The following is a 21,099-nucleotide window of genomic DNA, read 5'->3' as shown; positions in this document are numbered from 1 at the left end:
TGAGAATCGCCCGATGCGGAATGCCGTGATAATAGTTTGTCGGAATTGTGAGCCCTCGACTTGGCGCGATGTTGGAACTTGGACAGCACGCCATGGTCGCTTGCGGCGTTACAAAGAAGTCACTAAAGATACTACATATTTGTATCATTACTAGCGTTCCGTCCCGTCTTCACACGGGTAAGACAGTAAGAAAAATCAGTATTTTATATAAGCTTTAATAGACAAATCTCTGATACCTAGGGCTACATTTTTATAATTTACATTTCAGGCATCTTTAATTTTTTTTAAATAATATATAACCCATGTTACCCTGTGATTATATAGCTTTCTACAGGTGCAAAATTTTTTAAACTCTGATGTAGTTTTTGAATTTACCCATTACAAACAAACAAACAAATGTTTCCTCTTTATAATATTGGTAGACAGATATAAATTACAAATGTATATACATATATATTTTATAAGAGAAGGGAATTACCAAAAACGTGCATGTAATTTTTTTTAATAGGTGAAAATGGAATGGTAACCCCGCCCGCACTATCGGTATACTCGTATACTGGCGGGGCACCAGTGAGAGATAATAAGTGATAAAATCAGGCCAGTTGGCCCATTGCGACGAATTCTATAAGAATTAAATCACAATGGTTTCCAGGGGGAACAGCGTGGAGATCGACCTAATAAGGCATATTGCTGGCAATGGGGCTGTTACGCCCCATTACTAACAACCCCTTTCTCCCCTATACAGGTAAATTATCACTCTTCAAGTAAATGGTCCCTTACAAAACATAACAGCTCTATCAATTGGGCCGTCAGCTCGTTTATCATTTTCACAAAAAAAAAAAAAAAAAACAGAAGTAGTACCAAACCGGCGCCAATCCGATCTCCCAACTCACTTTACGATTCATGCCAAATCATTTCTCTATTCTTCACACGTACATTTGTGTTGTCCAACCAGTTTGTTACCGCCATAAAAGTTATGGCCGATAAAAGAAAAACTAGGAACACTGTCTCATACAAATAACAATTCGCAGATATCATCTCCAATATGAAAACATATTGTGTTGCCAATAATATTATACATGGTAGCCGTAATTTATTATCAAAACAAAGACTAAGTTATTGTCGAATATTTTTTTTTTTATACAACTTAGAATGGCAAACAAGCTGACGGCCCACCTGATGGAAAGTGACAACCGTCGCCTATAGACATGAGCAGTACCATGGACGTAATAGAGTATAGTGTTTCGCCCATGATACCCCCATGCGGACTCAGGTGTTATTCCTTATTTATTCAATGCGTAATCTTACTTTTTTTTTAGTACGATTAGTCGAACTAGATGTCCCGTCCTTGCTTTTTAATACAGACGACGAGACACCCGAAGATATATAGTATGAGTATTTTTTTTTTTTTATGGAAATGGTATGATAACCCCGCCTGCGCTAACGGGATACGCTGGCGGAGCACCAGTGAAGGGTGATAGATGAGAATGAAAACAGGCCAGTTAGCCCGTCATGATGAATTCATCAGGAATTAACTATGATAGTTTCCAGGGGGAACCCGCGTGGAGGTCGACCTGGTTGGGTATATTGCTAGCAATGGGATTCTCAGCCTCCATTACTAACAATCCATTCCCCCCTAGTACGACTATTATATTACTATTACCTAAGCCCGAAGTGAAGGATAAAAAAGATAAAGTGCAGTGCAGATGAGTTTTTTTTAAGCAATTATACCTATACATTTAGATAATCGAAGTCTAAGTACATATGAAATTTATTTATTTATAATTTTATAATATATACATATATAATTAGTTATAACGGACAATAATGTACGTGAGGGATTGTCCGTGTACGCAGTTGTCCGCTACCACACTGATCCAATGATAAAACATGGATAATATTTATGCATTAAAGAAATAATACCGTTATCTAGTTGAGATAGAGTTTTCGATAATATTTTGTGTTATCTGTGACATATGATAAAGTTGTTTTGAGCAACGATATTTATCATCGAAGTGATTAAACGTAGTGAGTGCGAATTCTTAATTGAAAAACAAAAATTTGATATTAACTTGGTACCTTTTGATTGTGTTTACCTGCTAGATGAAATGTCGCATTTTTTTTTTTTTAATATATGATAATGGAATGATAATCCCGCCTGCGCTATCGGTATTTTTTATACAACTTAGAATGGCAAACAAACTGACGGCTCACCTGATGGAAAGTGGTAACCGTTGCCTATAGACATGAGCAGTACCATGGACATAACAGAGTATACTGTTTCGCCCATGATACCCCCCATGCGTTGCCATTCCTGACGACTCAGGTGTTAATTCTCTGTACCCAGTAAATTCACGCCATATCCCACCCTTCAAAACGAAACACAGCCACACCGACGAGGCACCAATGAGGGGTGATAAATGAGAATGGAAAGGCAGGTCAGTTAGCCCATCGTGATAAATACACCTGGAGTTTAACACGATGGTTTCCAGGGACCACGTGGAGGTTGACCTGACAGGGGACTGGTAGTCCACATTACTAACAATTCCTCCCCCCCCCCCCCCCCACTTTTGCATTATTGTATATTGTATAAACAATTGATTTTTTTTATTTTATTGTTAGCGTATTCGATTTTGGCCACAAAGGAATATCAATATTTTGCTTTTTTGAGAGCAAAGCAATAAACTAACATGTGACCATTTTGTGTTTCTGTGGCACACGCACGAAAGGAAAATTATATTACTTCTTTTATGTTTTTTTTTTGTATAAGTGTTCTTTTATTTATAATAAAAATATATTATTATTATTATTCTTTTATCTCTTTTTTTGTGAATCTCTATCTATGTCTGTTATTATTTGTGTGCTGTAAGTAATGCAAATAAATTATATATCTATCTATCTATTAAATACAGATCTAATCTGATAGAGAATTGCCAAATAGCAAAAGAAAGATACGAAATCAATCTATATCCAGCCTGACGATAATTGCCCCCAGGCCAGGGTGTTAATGCAGTACAGATCTGTCAGTTAAGACTTAATAGATAATTTTACTATCTATTTTAATACTATAATTATTACTAAATAGATAATACATGTTATAATTATTAGTTATAATATGCGAATGAAATAAAATATTCGACGCCATGACAAGAGACAATCAATTCTTTCTTTATATTGTCTAGTACAATTTTTAACCGCAGCTTCGCCAGCGTGGTTGGAATATGTTTACATCGTAAGCATATATTTCAACTAAAAATCTATCTAGATTAAAACACATTTTTAGTTGAAATATATAAAAACACACACACACACACACACACACACGTTATATATACATATACGTGTGTGTGCACATATACACATATACATGTGTTTTTCTGTATTTGACATATTTAGTAAATAAACAATCCTGAACATGTAATCGAATAAAAAGTGTATAAAATAAACAAATAACAAAAAGCGAATTATATAATCAATAAAATAATATGACACATTATTACTTTTGCAACCGACTTAAAAAAAAGGCGGTTCTCAATTCGTTGTATTTGTTTTATATTTGCTACTTCATAACCTAATTAGTTCTAAACCGGAAATTCAACCTTTTATCTGAAAGGATACACCTACAATTTAGTCCTAAAGAAATTTTATAAAAATCGATTACGTAGTTTAGTTTTTAAATAAAAAAACAATAATTTGTCACAATTGAAGTTGTTTTTTTATGGGACACAATCTTTAATTACCGGTTCTTTTTGTATTTATATAAATAAATAATAAAAAATAACATTCTTATATTGTTTACTGATCATACAAAGTATATATGTATATATATCTAATATAAAAAAATTTATTGTTATGATTATTGCGTAGTTAACCTTCTGACATAGTGACAAATTCATCACTACGCGAACATGACAGTCTCCAAAGTGGACCACGTAGAGGTCGGCATGACAAGAAATATTGTTTGCAAAGGCATATTGTAGAAGGAAAAGGGATTGTTAACTTTATTGAGTTTGATAGCCCCATTGCTAACAATATGCCCTATTATGTCGACCTCCACGTGGTTCCCCCTGGAAACCATCGTGAACAATTCTTATTGAATTCGTCACGATGAGCTAACTGAGCTGCTTCATTCTCACCTATCATCCTTCACTGGTGCCCCGCCGGTGTATACCGATAGCGCGGGCGGGGTTACCATACCATTATCACTCATTACAAAAATGGCATATTGTTTGTGATACCATTTGATACCTATCTTTATTATCAATCACACCCCAATCACGCAGTATTCGTTTCGTAGCAGCAGATTTGGTATTTAATACACATTTACACCAATTAAATTTGTGTGAACATCGCTGGTTTGAACGCATCATATTAGAGACGTCTGGGGGGGAAGGGATTGTTAGTAATGGAGACTGAGAATCCCATTGCTACCAATATACCCAACCAGGTCGACCTCCTCGCGGTTCCCCCTGGAAACTATCATGGTTAATTCCTGATGAATTCATCATGATGGGCTAACTGGCCTGTTTTCATTCTCATCTATCACCCTCCACTGGTGCTCCGTCAGCGTATCCCGATAGCACAGGCGGGGTTACCATACCATTTTCACCCATAAAAAAAAATACACATCTACACCAATTTTGTGTAAACATCGCTGGTTTGGACGCATCAAAATAGAGACGTCTCCCACATAATGCCAAAAATATGCCAATAAACCTTGAAACTTATAATTATCACAGTAATTTTAGAAACACCTACAGTAATAAAGCAACATACAAGAGAGTCCTTCCATTACCTTTTTAAAGAAAATATGGAAATTACGTTGTCTTTCCCTTGAGTCATAATCTTAATTTTACTTTTTTCTAATTGATCTATCAAACCTTCAAATCATTCAGCTAAATGGAAGAGATCTCTGTCAGAAATAAGTCCACCCTTGCTCACGATATTAATAAATGCATTAAAAATGTAATTTACAAGTGCAATAAAGAATATAAAATAATATTTTCATAAGAATTAATTTCTTTTGTAATTTTTAAAAATCAATATTCTTTTCAATCTGTGTAAAATCTATATAAATATCAATTATAAATCTAACCAGAATCTTATAAGAATGACAGGGTATTTATTCCACTGTAATTTAGCTCTTATTTACGGGTACATTTTGCACAATTATCTAGGTACCAAGGTGTATACCTACCATGGTAGTATTCCAAAAAAAGATATGTAAATACTTAGATATATAGGTAGTATATACTTTGTCTACACAATACCTATATATCTAACTAACGTAACGTATTTATTAGTTACTTTGTAGTTAATGTAGAGTCAAGATTCAAGTGCATGACCAATACACGTGGTACTACATCTGTGCCTAGTAATAACACAGAATATGTACTATACTTCGGTAAAAGTGCTAAAAGGAGATTCAAAACCGCAGAAATACCTACCTAACTGCGTGTAAAATTCAATGAAAATATTTTGTTTGGTAGAGTTAATATATACACCTAAGTTGGGTATAGGTATATAAGATATTATTGTGCCAGATATCTAGTGTAGTGGATAAATATGACGTGTAGAAACCTAAGCAATCATACCTGTTTCCTTTTCAAGGGCAAGTGTTGCTTAGGCGGCGGCGGCAGTGGCGGCGGCGGTGCAGGCGTTTCCTTGGCCGCGAGCTCGTCCAACACCGCCTCGCACTTTTCCTTGTCAAGCTCCTCGTCGGCCACCAGTAGGAAGCGGCGCCACCGCGCCGAGTCGAAGCCCCAGTGGCACGTGCGGTGCTCGGACTCGTGCGAGTGGCACACGAACCGCCGCGGGCTGTACAACGAGCGACACTCCAAACACTGCACTAGGTTCAGATCCGGCGCGCACACACCGCGACCACCCCCGAAACACTCGTGGTACACGCGAAAGCCGGGCAGCTTGTGCGGGCTGGAGGCGGCTGGAGCGTGCAGCAGCGCCGCGCACAGCCGCTCCGCGTCCGTGTGCGTGATGAGGCCGCACGACGGCGCCGTGCGCGGCAGCACGCCCGTCGACTTCAGTTCGTGCAGCTGCTCCGGCGTGCACCGGGAACAGTATATCTGCAGCTCATCGCACACGCGGTTGATCTGCTCCAGGCTGAAGTCGGTGAGCACCGACGTCAAGATCTGCGGCAGGCACAGCCGCCGCTCGCCGCCCACGCTGAAGCACGAGATCGGCTCGCCCTCCAGCAGCGTCTCGCCGCGCTCACCGAGCACCGGGTCCGCCGCGAGCAAGATCGGCGGCGCGGCGGGCAGCGGCGGCGGCGGCGGCGCCTCGCTACATGGCTCCGCTCGCCCGCAGCCCGGCCCTTGCAGGCTGCGCGGCGCGCTCGCCTGGTACGTTTTCAGCACGGAGGTGATGTGAGGCGTCACTACATCCATGTTCGGTCACCCCCACCGTCGGTAGACCTCGAGGGGCGCATGTCACGAGAGAGCCTACGCTCCAGCACACGCGACGCGATCCAACCGCGATCGAAACATGTCTGCCGAATGGGCCCAGCCGTCGCGACGGCCCGGACGAACGCACGACGCTCTATCGCGGCGTCTCCGCCCCGTCGCCGCTCGCACAGCCGTGCAAAAATATGAAAATATCTCCTTCTTATCACAAAACCGCCACCATTTTACACTAGAAACTTGTAAAACATATATTATTGAGTCTTGCTGCATCGAAATAATACAAATTCCAGTTGAAAAAGCTTTGAAATGTTCAAACGAAATAGTACGTAATAGATGCGAGCGCTTGAGACCGGGGCGTAGATTCCGGCGACCGGCCGTAGTCAAAGCAGCAGACGGATGGCTCGGCTACTGGAGAGTCTAGCCGGCGCCCCGCGTCCCTCGCCTGCCGCCATGTCACGTGACCGACCTTCCCGTCAAAATATCCAGAATGGCGGCGCGAGTCGCGGCCCGCCCGCGGCATAGAGTATGGTACGCAGACTGCTTAGTCGTATCATAATACAAATGCATTACTTTTGTTCAATTAATTAAACTGCAAAATATTTTACCTACATTTGTTGACTACTGTAACTATATGTGTACTAATACACGTATAGATATTTGACACAGAGTGTCAATTTCGAATCGTTATTCTATCTCTAGTCTAAAAATTAATATTACAGCGAAATCGCTGTTCTAAATACAAACTAATTTTATAGTTTATAAAATTAGTTTGTTAAATATGAAAACTTATAAAAACTAATTTTATATTTGAATAAAAACTAACAGTTAACTTTACTCCATAACCCTAATATTTTGACTAAATTACTAAATTTAAAATTTAAGAGAGAGTTTTATGGAATGATACTTCATATGTTAACTCCATTGTGAAGAAAGAAACATATTTATATCTAGCTTAGAAACTATAAAAACCTACCAGTAAAATTTGTTGTAACATTATTCACAGATTTAAAGGCAAATTATTTAAAATATTTTGATAAGTATCAAGAATACTTACCAAAATATAAAAGTAAAATAAAAGAAAGTAGAATTTAAGAGATGATAATAGCTTGTAAATATGCCTTTTACAATTTTGCAGTTAAACGTATATTTTTGTGGAAGTTATTTAAATAACTCCATCAATATTTTGTTATATTAGTAATTAGCTTCGTAAGAAGATTAAATCTAAAATCCAGTTAATATTTGTGCATAGCAGAATTTTAGAAAAAAATTATATAAATATTCGTAATCAATAATAACAGTCAAAGCATTCATTATTTCTTCATTATTAAATAATTATGTTCATCTGACTGTATGGTGCCGGCAATTCGTAAAAACTACTGCACTAAATTTGATGCGCTTTTCATAGAATTCTTGAAGGTCTAACATAAAATATGGTATATGATTTTATACACCATTGTTTTTTACTTGTAAAATTTACTCATGCGAAAAGCGGAGCAATAGCTAAGTTCATATTTATTCATTTCATTTTGTAAAATATTATTAGTATGCGTAATAAAACAATCAATAATAGTCAGCCCCAGCAATTGTTTCTTACTTTGATTTGTAATAAAGATAAAATGTAAGTTAAAAAGTTACATATAGAAGTTAGTTAATAGCCATCGTCAAAGTCTATCAGATAAATTTTGTTAATAAACTTTTAAACTGACTAACTATCTGTTGCATTTAATACACTTTATGAATAAAGTTTAGTGGATTATACGTAACACGAATTATTTAATGTTATCTAAAGTACTTATCCCACTAGATATTTTGGCTAGGTTATACCAGCTGTATCATGATGAGAGTCCAATATAATAATGTCATAGTCGATAAACGTCAATGGTTGCTTCAATTACTTTGTTCAACCAAACCACTGTTCGTAACACACACAGCATTCATAGTATCTGACACCCGTATATTAGTAAATAAGTGTATGGATCAAAACGTCGAATGAGGTAAATACCTAATGTATTAACCACAGATTGACTTTTATTAAGAGCAATTATTTTTTAAAGATGATGCGTTTAGAAAAACTAAATAAAATACACCCAAAAGAGTGGTAGCATACATAAGCAAGTACTTATATCTTTTACTTCCTATTCACTGTTATATTATATTTCACTTTATCTATTTTCTTTTTGCATATTGTGAAAGCTACGACTTTTTGGTTGTTATTATTTAAATGGTTAATGTGTATTAGAAATTTATTGAAACAATTAAAATTAATAGTTTTGGCTTCTTTTTTACGCATTAATATTATGGCATTCTGAAGTTATAAAAGTAAATTTAAACGTGATTATTGTAAACTGGAAGCACGTACATAACGTTTAGTTGTTTGAAAATGACTGAAAAGATAGAAAGATGATGTAGTGACAAAGATCGAAAAGGGGATATTACGTTAGTTCAGCCATTTGGAAAAGACGGATGAATAAAGAATTACGAAAGAAAATATTTAGCACAAAAAATTTGAATTGCAGTAGAGGTAGACCAAATAGATGAAATGCCGAAAAAAACATATTAAAAGTATCACACGAGTATAATAAGATTACTCAATGTTTAAGAAGCGAAAGAGGTATGTTTGTACCTGAGTATTTGACATCCCATAGTTTCCAACGACCCCAGTGGGCTATATATATATATATATTGTATGTAATTAAATAACAAATATTGTTCTCCTCTGCCACAATTTAGTTTTTGACTCCGCGACACGCGCGGGGTTACCGCGGGTGGCAGGGGCAGCACCGCAGGACGCGGGACGGGGCAGCTGCGTCTACTGCGGCCGTTCGCTCACAGCGCGAAGCTTGCTTTTATCATTAATCGCTGTTTCTCAGCATTCTAATATCAACTTTATTGCTCATGACTGATGATGACATGATATATTTTCTTTTATTATGTATTGCTATATTGGATGTAAATAAAATGTAAATATTTTTGAAGACTTTATTACAATACAATAGAGGTGAATATGTTTATGTTGTGATTGTTGAAGTGCTCTACACAGTTTCTAAAACCAAGAACGGCTTACTACTCTGCGCTAACTAAGCGAACATAAAATAGTTAGGCATTTAACCATTTGACTCGAAAATAATAGGTATCTAGTATAGAACTAGGTAGGTTATTTAAATTATATAGATAGAGCATCGAGTATCAAAAATGTGTGAACGTTTAGTCAGCTAAATTGACATTTGGATTACTCTATTTCGAACATATTTTTTTAAACCAAAACAAAACGCGCCATTTTTCAGTGTTGCAAGTATCTAGATTAAACATTTCCCATTCCAAATAATTTTTTTTTTAATTTGACTTTGGAATTATTTCTTCTGTTGTTATATATACATAGGTACCTTGATATTAATTGAAAATTGATATAAATAAATATATATATATATATATATATATATATATATATATATATATATATATATATATATATATATATATATATATATATATATATATATATATATATATTAAATAGCGATCATTTTTAATGATTTTAAAATGAAAACATAAATCTACACTTGGATATGAATAAAAGTAATCAGTAAACGTAAACGGTAAAAGAGTTTTAATTTTTTTACTTACAATTTTCATAAATATCTTCCATATATTAGTTATACTAATATCATATATAAATGAAATATTTTCCATGTTTCATTATATTTAATAGGTTACGATGACGGCGATCGAAATTTATTATAAGAATAATGAGTGAATATGGCAATTACAAGCTTTTTTTATTACTCTACCAACTCTACCTTGGTCTAGGTAAGTGGATAGGTTAAAGCTCCAATCCTTAAATATTAGTGTTAAAAAAGAATTTATCATCCATATATAAATATACATAATGTTGCCAGAAGCGAATTTTTATTTTACCCACACGTCAAATATTTTTTGTCCAAATACACTAGTGTGTATTTGGACTTCAATTGGACTTTCCAGGACTTTTGCTCTATCACAAATTTATATAATTTTTCTCTTCGTAACTAATATCATATTTTATATAGGTTTTCTCTTCGTAACTATACATAACTAAGTGAATGATGAAAAAATCTATTATTTATTAGTACATTACTGCAGCGGCCAGCAACTGAGGCATTGGTGGACGAACGTGCAAATGTGGGCCGAGGCGTAGCCAAGGCACACATACATGAGTCCATCAATGTCTATTTGTGGCCAAGGCTTGTATAATACTTTTCTCAAACAATGCGCGGAGATCATAAACACAATTTTATTTTTTAAGTTCAATGACGAATAACGAACAATAATAATTTTTAACGCGCCATAATGTTCGTTTTTTTTTTCAATAAACAGCTTTCTATTTGCAAGCCAGTTCGAAATTTAAATAAAACCTTTTATTAGTTACCTCCTTGGTAGCCATTCCATAGATTTTTTTTGTTTCATTTATTGTGACTTTGGCGAAAGCCATCAGCCAAAAAGTAACAAATTCCATAGATTTTTTAATCATTTATTGTGACTTTGGCGAAAGCCATCAGCCAAAAAGTAAATTCCATAGATTATTGTTCTTTTCAAAGATTTCTGTATTTTCCTTTTCTGACTAGTGTTGTTGACTTGTTTATGTAGATAATTACTAATCGATTTCACATCGAGTAAAAATCAGTAATTAATAATGCAGTTGATAGGAAGCTAAAATTAAATTTTTTTAAAAGATAATAATGTAAAGGATAATTGACCTCGCTTGTTCTTTTGGTATTAGGGTGTTTAGAATCGTACCAATTTTTATTCTTTTTTTATATAACAAATTAAATCAAATAATAATATTAATATAACGATTTCGATTTAAATAGTCTTATTTTCATGAATATAAAAAATACAATTAAGTTGATAGATGGGATAAATTAATAAAAATCAATTCTTAAGCTGGTTTTTTCCGTATAACTGGATCTTCCTTGTAATCCTCTGAACCAAATTTTGTGAGTTTTTACCATATACAAATAGTTGTGAGATATAAACAAGGATTACTAAAAGAGCATGAAGTCAGAAATTCATTTAATATCAGTGACCAGGGCCCGTGCCTACCTCAAAATTATTTGGTGCCTACCTCAGAGTCCGAGCGAATCTTCACAAAGCTATATCTAATAATATATACATAAACACTTTTTTTAAAGGTCCTGGCCCGCCTTGGAAAATAATCTTAAGCATGCCAATGTCCCTAGATTAAAAATTAAGCCGAGTTGACATCTGTCATATGACAGATAAGTGGTGAATATAAAAGGTTTATCCATCTCCTGCGCTTGGATAGTCATATTGTCTTTACTAAATCGATTATTATATGAATAAATGAAATTTCGATTTTTATTCGATTACTATCCAATATAAGTTAACATTAATCTGATTTAGTATACTGTTTTTTTTTTACTTCATCCGTCAGTCAAGGTCAGTCACTCAATTCACCTTATTTTTGTACTAATGCCATTCCAATTCCAAATTCATTCCTCAAAAATACTTAGGCAACGTTAAAAACTCCCCTAAGGCGTATAGCCATCAAGTGAGTAGATTGGATATAATAAAAAAAAAAAAAAAAAAATATATATATATATATATATATATATATATATATATATATATATATATATATATATATATATATATATATATATATATATATATATATATATATATATATATATATATCAAGACTTAGAATCTTAAGTAAAAGTGTCAGTGAATTTTAGTATTTTAACATAGTAAAATGGATTCGGTGCTCAAACACACACAAATCATGACGTAAATTGCATTCTTATATTGTTAATAATTGTTCATTGGTTGTATTTCTCAGTTTTTGATGGATCCTTGGGGTGGCGAAGTGAAAACGACAACTGTGTCTAAATTTGAAGATAATTTTGAACCTGCACAAGACTCTGTGAAGCTGTCAGATTCTGCTGAGTACCTCGCTATTTTGGGTAATTGGATTGGTTTGCGCTAGTTGGATTGTTGTTTAATATAATAATAATCTCTGCTGTCATAAAATTGTAAACATAACTACTTATGACTATCTTAACTCTTATTTAATTGTTATTATAGACTGTTTAATTCGTAAAATAAGTGAATTTTTATCATATTGCAGAAAGAAAACTGCAGCAAATCAAAAAGAAGAATAAAGTTGTGGAGAATTTAGCTGCTTATAGAGCCGACTGTATCGACCGTTTGATGAGAGAAGGCTGTGACTTGGACCCTGTTATTGGTGATACAGAAGAAGAGAAGCTACTTCAAGAATAATCCTGTTAAAACCCCAATCACTTGTAAGTAACTATGGCCTCATCGTCTAGCATTGATTTGTCTGGATCCACATACTGTGTGTTAACAGGAGCCTCCCAGGGTATCGGCAGGGCTATTGCTGTTGAGGTATCCAAACTTCTCGGACCAAATTCTTTGATGTTGCTCCTGGCACGCAACAAACAGGAGTTGGCGAAAACAGCGAGCTTATGTGAATCAGATAATGTGAAGGTGTTATTTGAATCTGTTGACTTGTCCCGAGCGGCTAATAAGGAAATGAAAGGTGTCCTGGAGAACTCTTTACAAAGGAGGAACGTGACGGATTTTGCATTAAATCTTATTTTCCACAATGTCGGTTCTCTTGGTAATTTAGCTGTGGAGACGTCACGGATGGAGGATGTTGAGGAGTTAAGGGAATACTATGATCTGAATGTTTTTAAAGTTATCTCGTTGAATACTCAGTTTCTTAAGATCTTTCAAGATGTCGAAGACAGGGTTGTGATTGTTAATGTAACTTCTTTGTGTGCAATTAAGCCGATGGGTGGCATGGCATTCTATTGTAGTGGGAAAGCAGCTAGGGAGATGTATTTCAGAGTGCTCGCTGAGGAAAAGAAACATGTCCGGGTGCTGAATTATTCCCCGGGGCCAGTGGAGACGGCAATGATTGACTATGTGCTAGCCGAAGCTGTGAATGACAATCTAAGAGATGTGTTTACTACATTCAAAAACCAGGGTACACTGTTAAAGCCTGAAATGACAGCAAAAAAATGCATGAAAGTTCTGCAATCAGGCAAGTTCACACCGGGGGAACATGTTGACTATTTTGATGATGAGTAGTTGAGTTCCTATTCTCATTCCAGCTCTTTAAACATTTGTAGCTTTCTTACTGACAGTAGGTACTTTATTGCCAAATTAAATAGATATATAGCTTCTATAGAATTAACTATGTCATAGACATTAGATATTTAATACTTTCTCATTACATGCCTTTTTAATAGATACAGATAGGTTTATCTTTTCTATAACTATGAATCTTATTTTCACTAATATATGGAAATCATGTATCTACCAAATAACTAAATAATGTGTATGCTATAACATGTAACTTGTGATGTAGAAGAAATTCAGAACATACCTCTCTTATACTCGGTGCATTCTACCATGGTGTGAGTAACAAACAACATTTGTGCATATTTTATTATTAAAGAACTGTATTGAGATTTAATCAAGTTAATAATTATAAACTAATACTATATTAATCCAATGTTTTGTTAAATTTCTAAGTATTTTTTATAGCTTTAGTGATCTGTCAGCTGTATCATACCATAGTACAAAGCATGGAGTGTGGCATGTTTTTACAATACTAACCAATAGAAATCAACTGAATTATTAGTAACATCAATATGTCGAAACTTTGTTATCTCATGTTACCTGTATACTAACATATCTATGAATGCAATTCATATTAATAAATGCTTGAAATGATATGTGTTTTCAATGTTCATTCCCTTTTAATGAGTGTGTTTAGTTGGCACTAATATGAGTTACATTCATAAGTCGCACATTAACATGGCTTATTTGTGTGAACTTGTTCCTTTTTTAGCTTGCACAGACGAGGGACAATACTTGGCGTACAATTTTACCATAATAATAAAGCGTATTAAATTTTATGCGAAACGCATTATTTGAAGAACACGTACTCGAAAGAATATGCCCGCTGCGTACAAATTGTCCCTCAGCTGCGTTATCCATTGACTTAAAACAGACGACATTATAACATGAAAAGGGATTATTAGTAGTTGGGTCTAAACGTTCCATTGCGGGGGGAAGGGATTAATAATAATGGGATCTAACAGACCTATTACTTACAATTACCCTATGGAGTCGACCTCCACATGGTTCTCCCTGGAAACCATCGTGGTTAATTCTTGTAAAATTCGTCACGATGGGCTAACTGACCTACCCTCCTCACTTATCATCCCTCACTGGTGCCCCGCCAACGTATACCGTTAGCGCAGACGGGGTTGTCATTCCATTATTATCCATTGAAGAAAAATGCTCCATTGCTAACAATATAGGATCATGTTGACTTCCCCATAATCTCTTTTGGAATTCATCGTGGATAATTCTATACGAATTCACGATGGGCTAACTGACCTGACGTTATTCTAATCCATCATCATTGGTGTGCCATCAGAGTATATATCGATAGCGCGGGCGGTGTTGTCATATTATTTCCATCTAAAAAAATATCCATCGTCCATGGTAAACATAGGTTTATATTTCACTATAAAATGGTTACATAGAACACTTCAGGGAGTTTTAAAAAATCAAGTATATTTCAAAGTCAGTTGTTAAATTACATATATAAAATCGATTATAAAATTTCATTGAAAATTTTTTATGCAACTTAGAATGGCAAACAAGCTGACGGCCCACCGACAAAGTGGTAACCGTCGCCTACAGACATGAGCAGTACCATGGACATAACAGAGTATACTGTTTCGCCCATGATACCCCCCATGCGTTGCTATTCCTGAGGACTCAGGTGTTATTCCTCTGTACCCTGTTAATTCACGCCATATCCCACCCTTCAAACCAAAACACAGCTATGCAAACAACTGCTTCACGGTTGAAACACGAATGGGACAGAGGTACCCAAGCAAACGACTTTTGTACAAAGTCTACATAACTAACTGATATAGGATTTCTTAGATCTGCTTGAATAGGCTGAACTCTGTAAATTCCATTTCCGTAGACATCTAAAAGAACTTTTTTTGTATGGTGGCTATCAAGCATACGGCCCGCCCGATTGTAACTGGTTAATGACTATCATCATTAACTGTCCACTGTTGAACATATGCCTCCCTCATAAGGGAGGGGGGTTTTGCTAGTAATTGCTACGCTTGGTAGGCGGTGGTGATGTTTTTAGTTGGTAGGCAGAGGGACGCTGCTGTCCATTTCTCAATCATTAAGTTCCCTTAGTTGCCTCTTACGACACCTACGGGAAAGGTAGGGGAGACCACCTCTTCCTTTCCCGTATTCTATGCCGTATGCTGGCCAAATGGTTAATGCAACGCTTGAAATACCAGAAGAATCACGCTCAATGTCGCATTTATGTTTTCTTTTATGCAACTTAAAATGGCAAACAAGTTGACGGCACATCTAATGGAAAGTGGTAACCATCGCTTATAGGTACATAAGAAAGACATAGAAAACTCCATGAAACTTATGATACACTTTAGACTGAAAATCCAGGAATTTCAAAGTATCAAGAAACCTTTCAAATAGAAACAGAAAAGCGACCACAGATTCTTCGCGCCAGAAAGACAGAGGGCTCAATTTAGCCTTAAAAATGAATATTGATAGGGTTGCCAGATGTGAAATGTTTGATTTGATTTTTATTTATATCGGGCCTTAAAACATAAATGAAATTAAAGTACTTACGCAGATTATTTGTACAAAGCTTCACACTGACAATTTTGATTCTCTGTCATTATTATCAGTCTGTCATTTATTCCTTTTAAGGTATAATGAGAGAATGGCGGCAGGTCGCAAGAGTCTGTTCATATTCCTCATGGGCCTCGCGTGGAAGTGTCGCTTCAGTATGCCGCTGCTGCTGAGCGGCACCGTGGCCATACTGGGCCGCGCCTGGATGTTCCAGATACACGTGCGCACCGTCCGCAGGCTGCACGAGAGCGAGGTGATTATCCTATGCCTTTTTTAATTTGAGAATTTTTTTTATTTTTTATTTTACTTTGAAAGGGAAACATACAATATCTAAAACATATAAAAAAGTATACATAACCATAACATAAATCAGTAAAGTTTCCACAATAAACTAAACTAAATAATCGAGAGCAGATGATTATTGATATTATATATGATATTGATGAACATAAAATATATATAGTAGTATATACATACACACACACACACACACACACACACTTGTAATTATGTGCGTATGCATACACACACACTCACACACATACATACATACACATACATATACTTAACAATAACACTTATCTTAGAATACTTATCTTCACTCGGATTATTTTTATAGGGAGCTTGGCCCCTTATAAAAAGCCCATGTACTCTAAGGTATGTCTGTATATGTCTGAAATTATAAACTTGTTGCTCGCATCCACTAGACAATCCTGGGATGGGCATGGCTTATGAAGCCAAAATTTTTCCTAAATAACCTTAGCATGCGTTTCATCGAATTGAAAATAAATATAAAAGTAATAATTTGCAATATTAATTATGTATTATTCATAAATTAAAACTTTTTTTATTTTAGCTATTTTCTTTTTTTTGTGCTGTTATTTCGATAAAAGGTATTCTTAATATTATTTAGTCATTTGTGCCAAGTATGGAAAATGGAAAACAGGTTATTTTATTATACAACTTAGAATGGCAATCAAGTTGACAGCTTGCCTGAAAGAAAGTGATAACGGTCGCCTATAGACATGAACAATACAGTGGACATAACGGAGTATACTATGTCGCCCATGATTTCCCTTATTCGTTGCCATTCCTGAGGACTAAGATGTTATACCTCTATATCATATACTCTGTACAGCTATGGGACAGAGGTATCCGAACAAATAACTTTTGTACAGTCTTCCTCTGGCTATACTCGTCAGATAGTTTATTTATTTATTTATTTATTATTGTATTCCATAATATAATTAGTACATAAGGTTCAATTTTGGACCCTGTTGGGCACAGCAAGTAGGAGAGAGGATAGTTGTATGCATGTTTGACATTCGCTTGTTATTAATTTCACTAGAGTGTAATATTGCATTTGGTATTGCCCCTAGCTCGCTTATTACGATGATGAAGAGGAGCCAGATGACGACGAGGGTTCGTGGGAAACAGAGTCCACAGACTCTTGGGAGACCATCGTGGAGGAGGTCGCTTACGGGTAACGATTGTCGTCCTCCATTAAAATGTAAACATCAGACCAAGTACTATGGTTAAATAACTACAATACCTATTTATATTGACATATTATCAACTATGATTGTTGAAGAAACTGGCTGGAAATAATTGATAATTTTGATCTCTGTATTAGTGCTCTATGGGAATTAGAACTTAACGAAAATAATTTATGGTGTTCGAAATTTGATTTGCTTTAGGATTAATGCACACTGCGATTTTATTCTCTTAATAATCTTAAATATAAAATATAAGGAAAAAAAAATCGTAAATCACAGTGTGTGTTACGCTTACATATTTATTTTTTAATTTTACATATCTTACGTAAAATTTTCACAAGTAATAACAATTATTTCTTTACGGCATGGAGTAAATGCATGATGCATTAGAAATGCTGTACAAGAGAATGATTCTTTTTTATTGATTATATTAAAATTATAATCATTTTGGTTTTAAATATTGTTTTAAATTGTTAAAAGTCCTAATAGCAGTCAATGTCACAATATGCATTAGTACCTTCATACAAATGTAAATATGATTAAATGTATATTTATACTGTAAATTATAACATTAGCAGATACAATTTATTCATCCAAGACATAAACACATCAGTGATTACCAGTGACATTACGACATCTACAAGCCACAGGTCAAAACCATTTAATATCTATATAAATATGTTGTAAAGTGGTCCGTAGACGTTCAAGCAGCTGGAATTAAGTACTTCGATTTTGACATCATTCAAGCGTGATTGATCGTTTAAGAAACATTTCAAGCAATCAAACCACTATGTCTTTAAAATATAATGGAATACTCTGTATGTATTTATTGCACACACATGTTTATGCATATAAACTTATCTTTATGAGCTTGCTGCAAAAGGTCGTATCATTCTTCCTGCGATAACAAAAAAAAAAACATTAATAGACTTAATAAATGCACCAAGAACTTTGATCAAGCTTGGTGAAGCTGTTATACAAGACGCAAAATACAATATATTCATTTTTGATTTAACTTGACCGTCTACGAACCCCATAAGGGTCAATTCGCACTAAAATAAAATTTGCTCGCGCGCAATTGCGATGTATGTAATCAAATTGTACCTTATTTGTATTTCCTTTATGTGTAAAATTCGACATATATATATATAACTATAGCGGTAGTACTCACTGTATAGTATAAAATATGTATGTATAATTGTCGATATTCCTACCTTTTTGTACATGGGATATTTACGGTTTATGGTTCCATAATTTACTTAATTTTTTTTTATATAAAAATTTTACCCTAATGGTGTTACTTTCATCCTCACCCAATAGGTGTCCATAGGGTGAGTATTGACTATACTAGATAAGTTTTTAAAGGGTTTCCATTCCATGTAATGGGGTCGATTCTGAAATGTCTTAATCTTAATAAAAATTTCATAATGATCTATCTACAATTAGAAATATTTTTAGATTATATAGGTTCGCTCCATTAATATAAATACAGAATATTAATTAGTGATTTTACATTTAAATTTTACAAATTTGTAGTAAGTTTATATGAGTGAGTTATATTTCAGAATCGGCTCCAATGTATATTATGCTCAAGTTTATTATAATGTTGGCAGTAGCGGTCACATCTTATTATTTGATATTGGTATAAGCTACTAGGTTTTGGATAAATATTTAATAATTCAAAGTACTTAGTAATTATGTAGCAGTAGTTTTATCCGCGACTTTGTCCGCTTGACCAGAGGGTCTACCATGAAATATTTTCCGAAATTTCGGGCCCGAACGAAACAAAAATTTGAAAAATATTAAAAAATCATTCTTTTGGACTTTTATGGTAGGATTTATGACGAACAAAACGTTCGATTTCAATATGAACCGAAATACATAATTGAGTCCGAAAATTCGGAATTTCATTTCATGGTAGACCCCTAGGATATGTTACATATATGTTGATTGATCGAGGTAAAAGGTAGCCTACTTCTTCATCAGAAATAGTACGTAACCTTTATAAATGGTTGAGGCGCCAATTGGTAATAAACAAACACATTTTCATGTTTATAATATTAGTGATGATAATGATACGAACGGGTGATCATCGTCCATCATTTTTAGACATTTAACTTAATGTTAACTTTAGGACCTCTTCACACACCGCGGCGTCTGCGCCGAACCGTATTGTGTACGATGTATAGATTGTTTACGACATCATGACACGCCCCTCCAAAATCCAAACAATTAAAATTATGTAAGTAAAAATATTCCCAAGGAATGTAATACTACTCGTCATAGTCGTAGAATACCGACGGATCTGATAGATATTAAATATATAGATCCGTCAGTATTCTACGACTATGACGTACTGTGTTCGGAATACTGAAGAACTTTCCAATCACAGACACAGCACCACGTCTGTACATGGTCACACACATTGAAGTAAAATCTATCACCAATATTTAGTAAATAAAAATTCATTCGTTCATTCAAAAGTTGGAGGGACTTGTCATGTTAACGTAGACAAATGAAACCGTAACAATCGCTCCTCATAAGGAGATTTGCCTCATCGGCCACGCGATTTGGTATAATGTTTTATTTCGACAATAGGTAAAATTTTTGTGACAATTTATATGACTTCTAAATCATTACTTCCTTTTATATTGTAGTGTTTTTTAATTTGTTTTTTAAACCAATATTTATATTGTTATAGACTAGAATATTATTAGAATAAAACACGATTATTCAGTTTCAAGACAAAACTTTTTAACATACAAATACAATGTTACGGACCTTTTATAAATTCAGTATTTGACGGGGTAAAAATAAAGATACACCATACCTATGAAAAAAAAAAAAAAAAAAACTTGTTATTACAAGTGATTAAGTTTTATTCGAAGGTTCAAATATTGACTTAAAAAAGAGAATAAAAAGTCGTGTGCTGTAACACATCACAATTAAATATGTCTCATTTCACTAATAAAATTATATCAAATTTTTTACATAATTTTGTTTATTTTTTGCTTATTTTTTTGTCTACTGTAATGATAGTTATTACAGCGCCGTGTGAAACGGTCTTAAGAATTTTCAGAGAAATGATACGTGCAGTATCTAATAATAATAAAAGCAATGTACATGTTTAAATTACTTGGGCTGTGTATTAGGATATCGTTTTAAATTATAAATAAATGACGCAAATGTTAATTTTTTTTTATTTATTTTTCCAAAACAGTAAAAAATAAATTATAAACATTTTGATGTGCCACGTAAAAACAAATTTAAAATGTAAAATATATTCCATTCCTGTTTCAACCGTATAGCAGTTGTGTTTGCACGCCTGTGTTTCGGTTTGAAGGGTGGGATATGGCGTGAATTTACAGGGTACAGAGGAATAACACCCGAGTCCTCAGGAATGGCAACGCATGTGGGGTATCATGGGCGAAACAATATACTCTGTTCTGCTCATGTTTATA

The 21,099-nt window shown here is 34.7% G+C and overlaps 4 protein-coding genes across 5 annotated transcripts in view; 3 read left to right on the top strand and 1 right to left on the bottom strand.

The window, feature by feature from the left end:
• LOC113515939 (ski oncogene) overlaps nt 1-6,817 on the bottom strand; it is an 86,076-nt gene extending 79,259 nt beyond the window's left edge. The window contains exon 1 of the mRNA XM_026900239.3: nt 5,595-6,817. Coding sequence (XP_026756040.2) covers nt 5,595-6,401 — 807 coding nt within the window. The 5' untranslated portion in view covers nt 6,402-6,817. The remainder of the gene's footprint in view (nt 1-5,594) is intronic.
• Nucleotides 6,818-11,707: 4,890 nt separating this feature from the next.
• Nucleotides 11,708-12,695, top strand: LOC113516081 (uncharacterized). Of its 2 annotated transcripts, none has more exons than XM_026900437.3 (3): nt 11,708-11,852; nt 12,256-12,379; nt 12,544-12,695. In XM_026900437.3, the coding sequence occupies exons 2-3, from the start codon at nt 12,262-12,264 to the stop codon at nt 12,693-12,695; spliced, it is 270 nt and encodes an 89-aa protein (XP_026756238.2). In that variant the 5' UTR covers nt 11,708-11,852; nt 12,256-12,261. The 2 variants fall into 2 exon arrangements, with proteins under 2 accessions (XP_026756238.2, XP_052755109.1); XM_052899149.1 differs by having other exon boundaries at nt 11,811-11,964.
• LOC128201619 (uncharacterized) lies at nt 12,580-20,830 on the top strand. Its single transcript, XM_052899150.1, has 3 exons — nt 12,580-12,718; nt 16,221-16,395; nt 17,522-20,830. Exons 2-3 carry the CDS (start codon nt 16,234-16,236, stop codon nt 17,627-17,629), a joined length of 270 nt encoding a protein of 89 aa, XP_052755110.1. The 5' UTR covers nt 12,580-12,718; nt 16,221-16,233; the 3' UTR covers nt 17,630-20,830.
• The window catches only part of LOC128199948 (sepiapterin reductase), a 115,534-nt gene continuing 107,163 nt past the window's right edge, over nt 12,729-21,099 (top strand). Inside the window, exon 1 of the mRNA XM_052899140.1 lies at nt 12,729-15,346. Within this exon, the coding sequence (XP_052755100.1) occupies nt 12,729-13,529 (801 nt within the window). The 3' untranslated portion in view covers nt 13,530-15,346. The remainder of the gene's footprint in view (nt 15,347-21,099) is intronic.

This window comes from Galleria mellonella, unplaced genomic scaffold (assembly GCF_026898425.1).
Source record: "Galleria mellonella isolate WM207_F2 unplaced genomic scaffold, CSIRO_AGI_GalMel_v1 utg56, whole genome shotgun sequence".
NCBI lineage: Eukaryota > Metazoa > Arthropoda > Insecta > Lepidoptera > Pyralidae > Galleria > Galleria mellonella.
The sequence above is the reverse complement of the archived record's forward strand: the minus strand, read 5'-3'. Positions and strand labels throughout refer to the sequence as shown.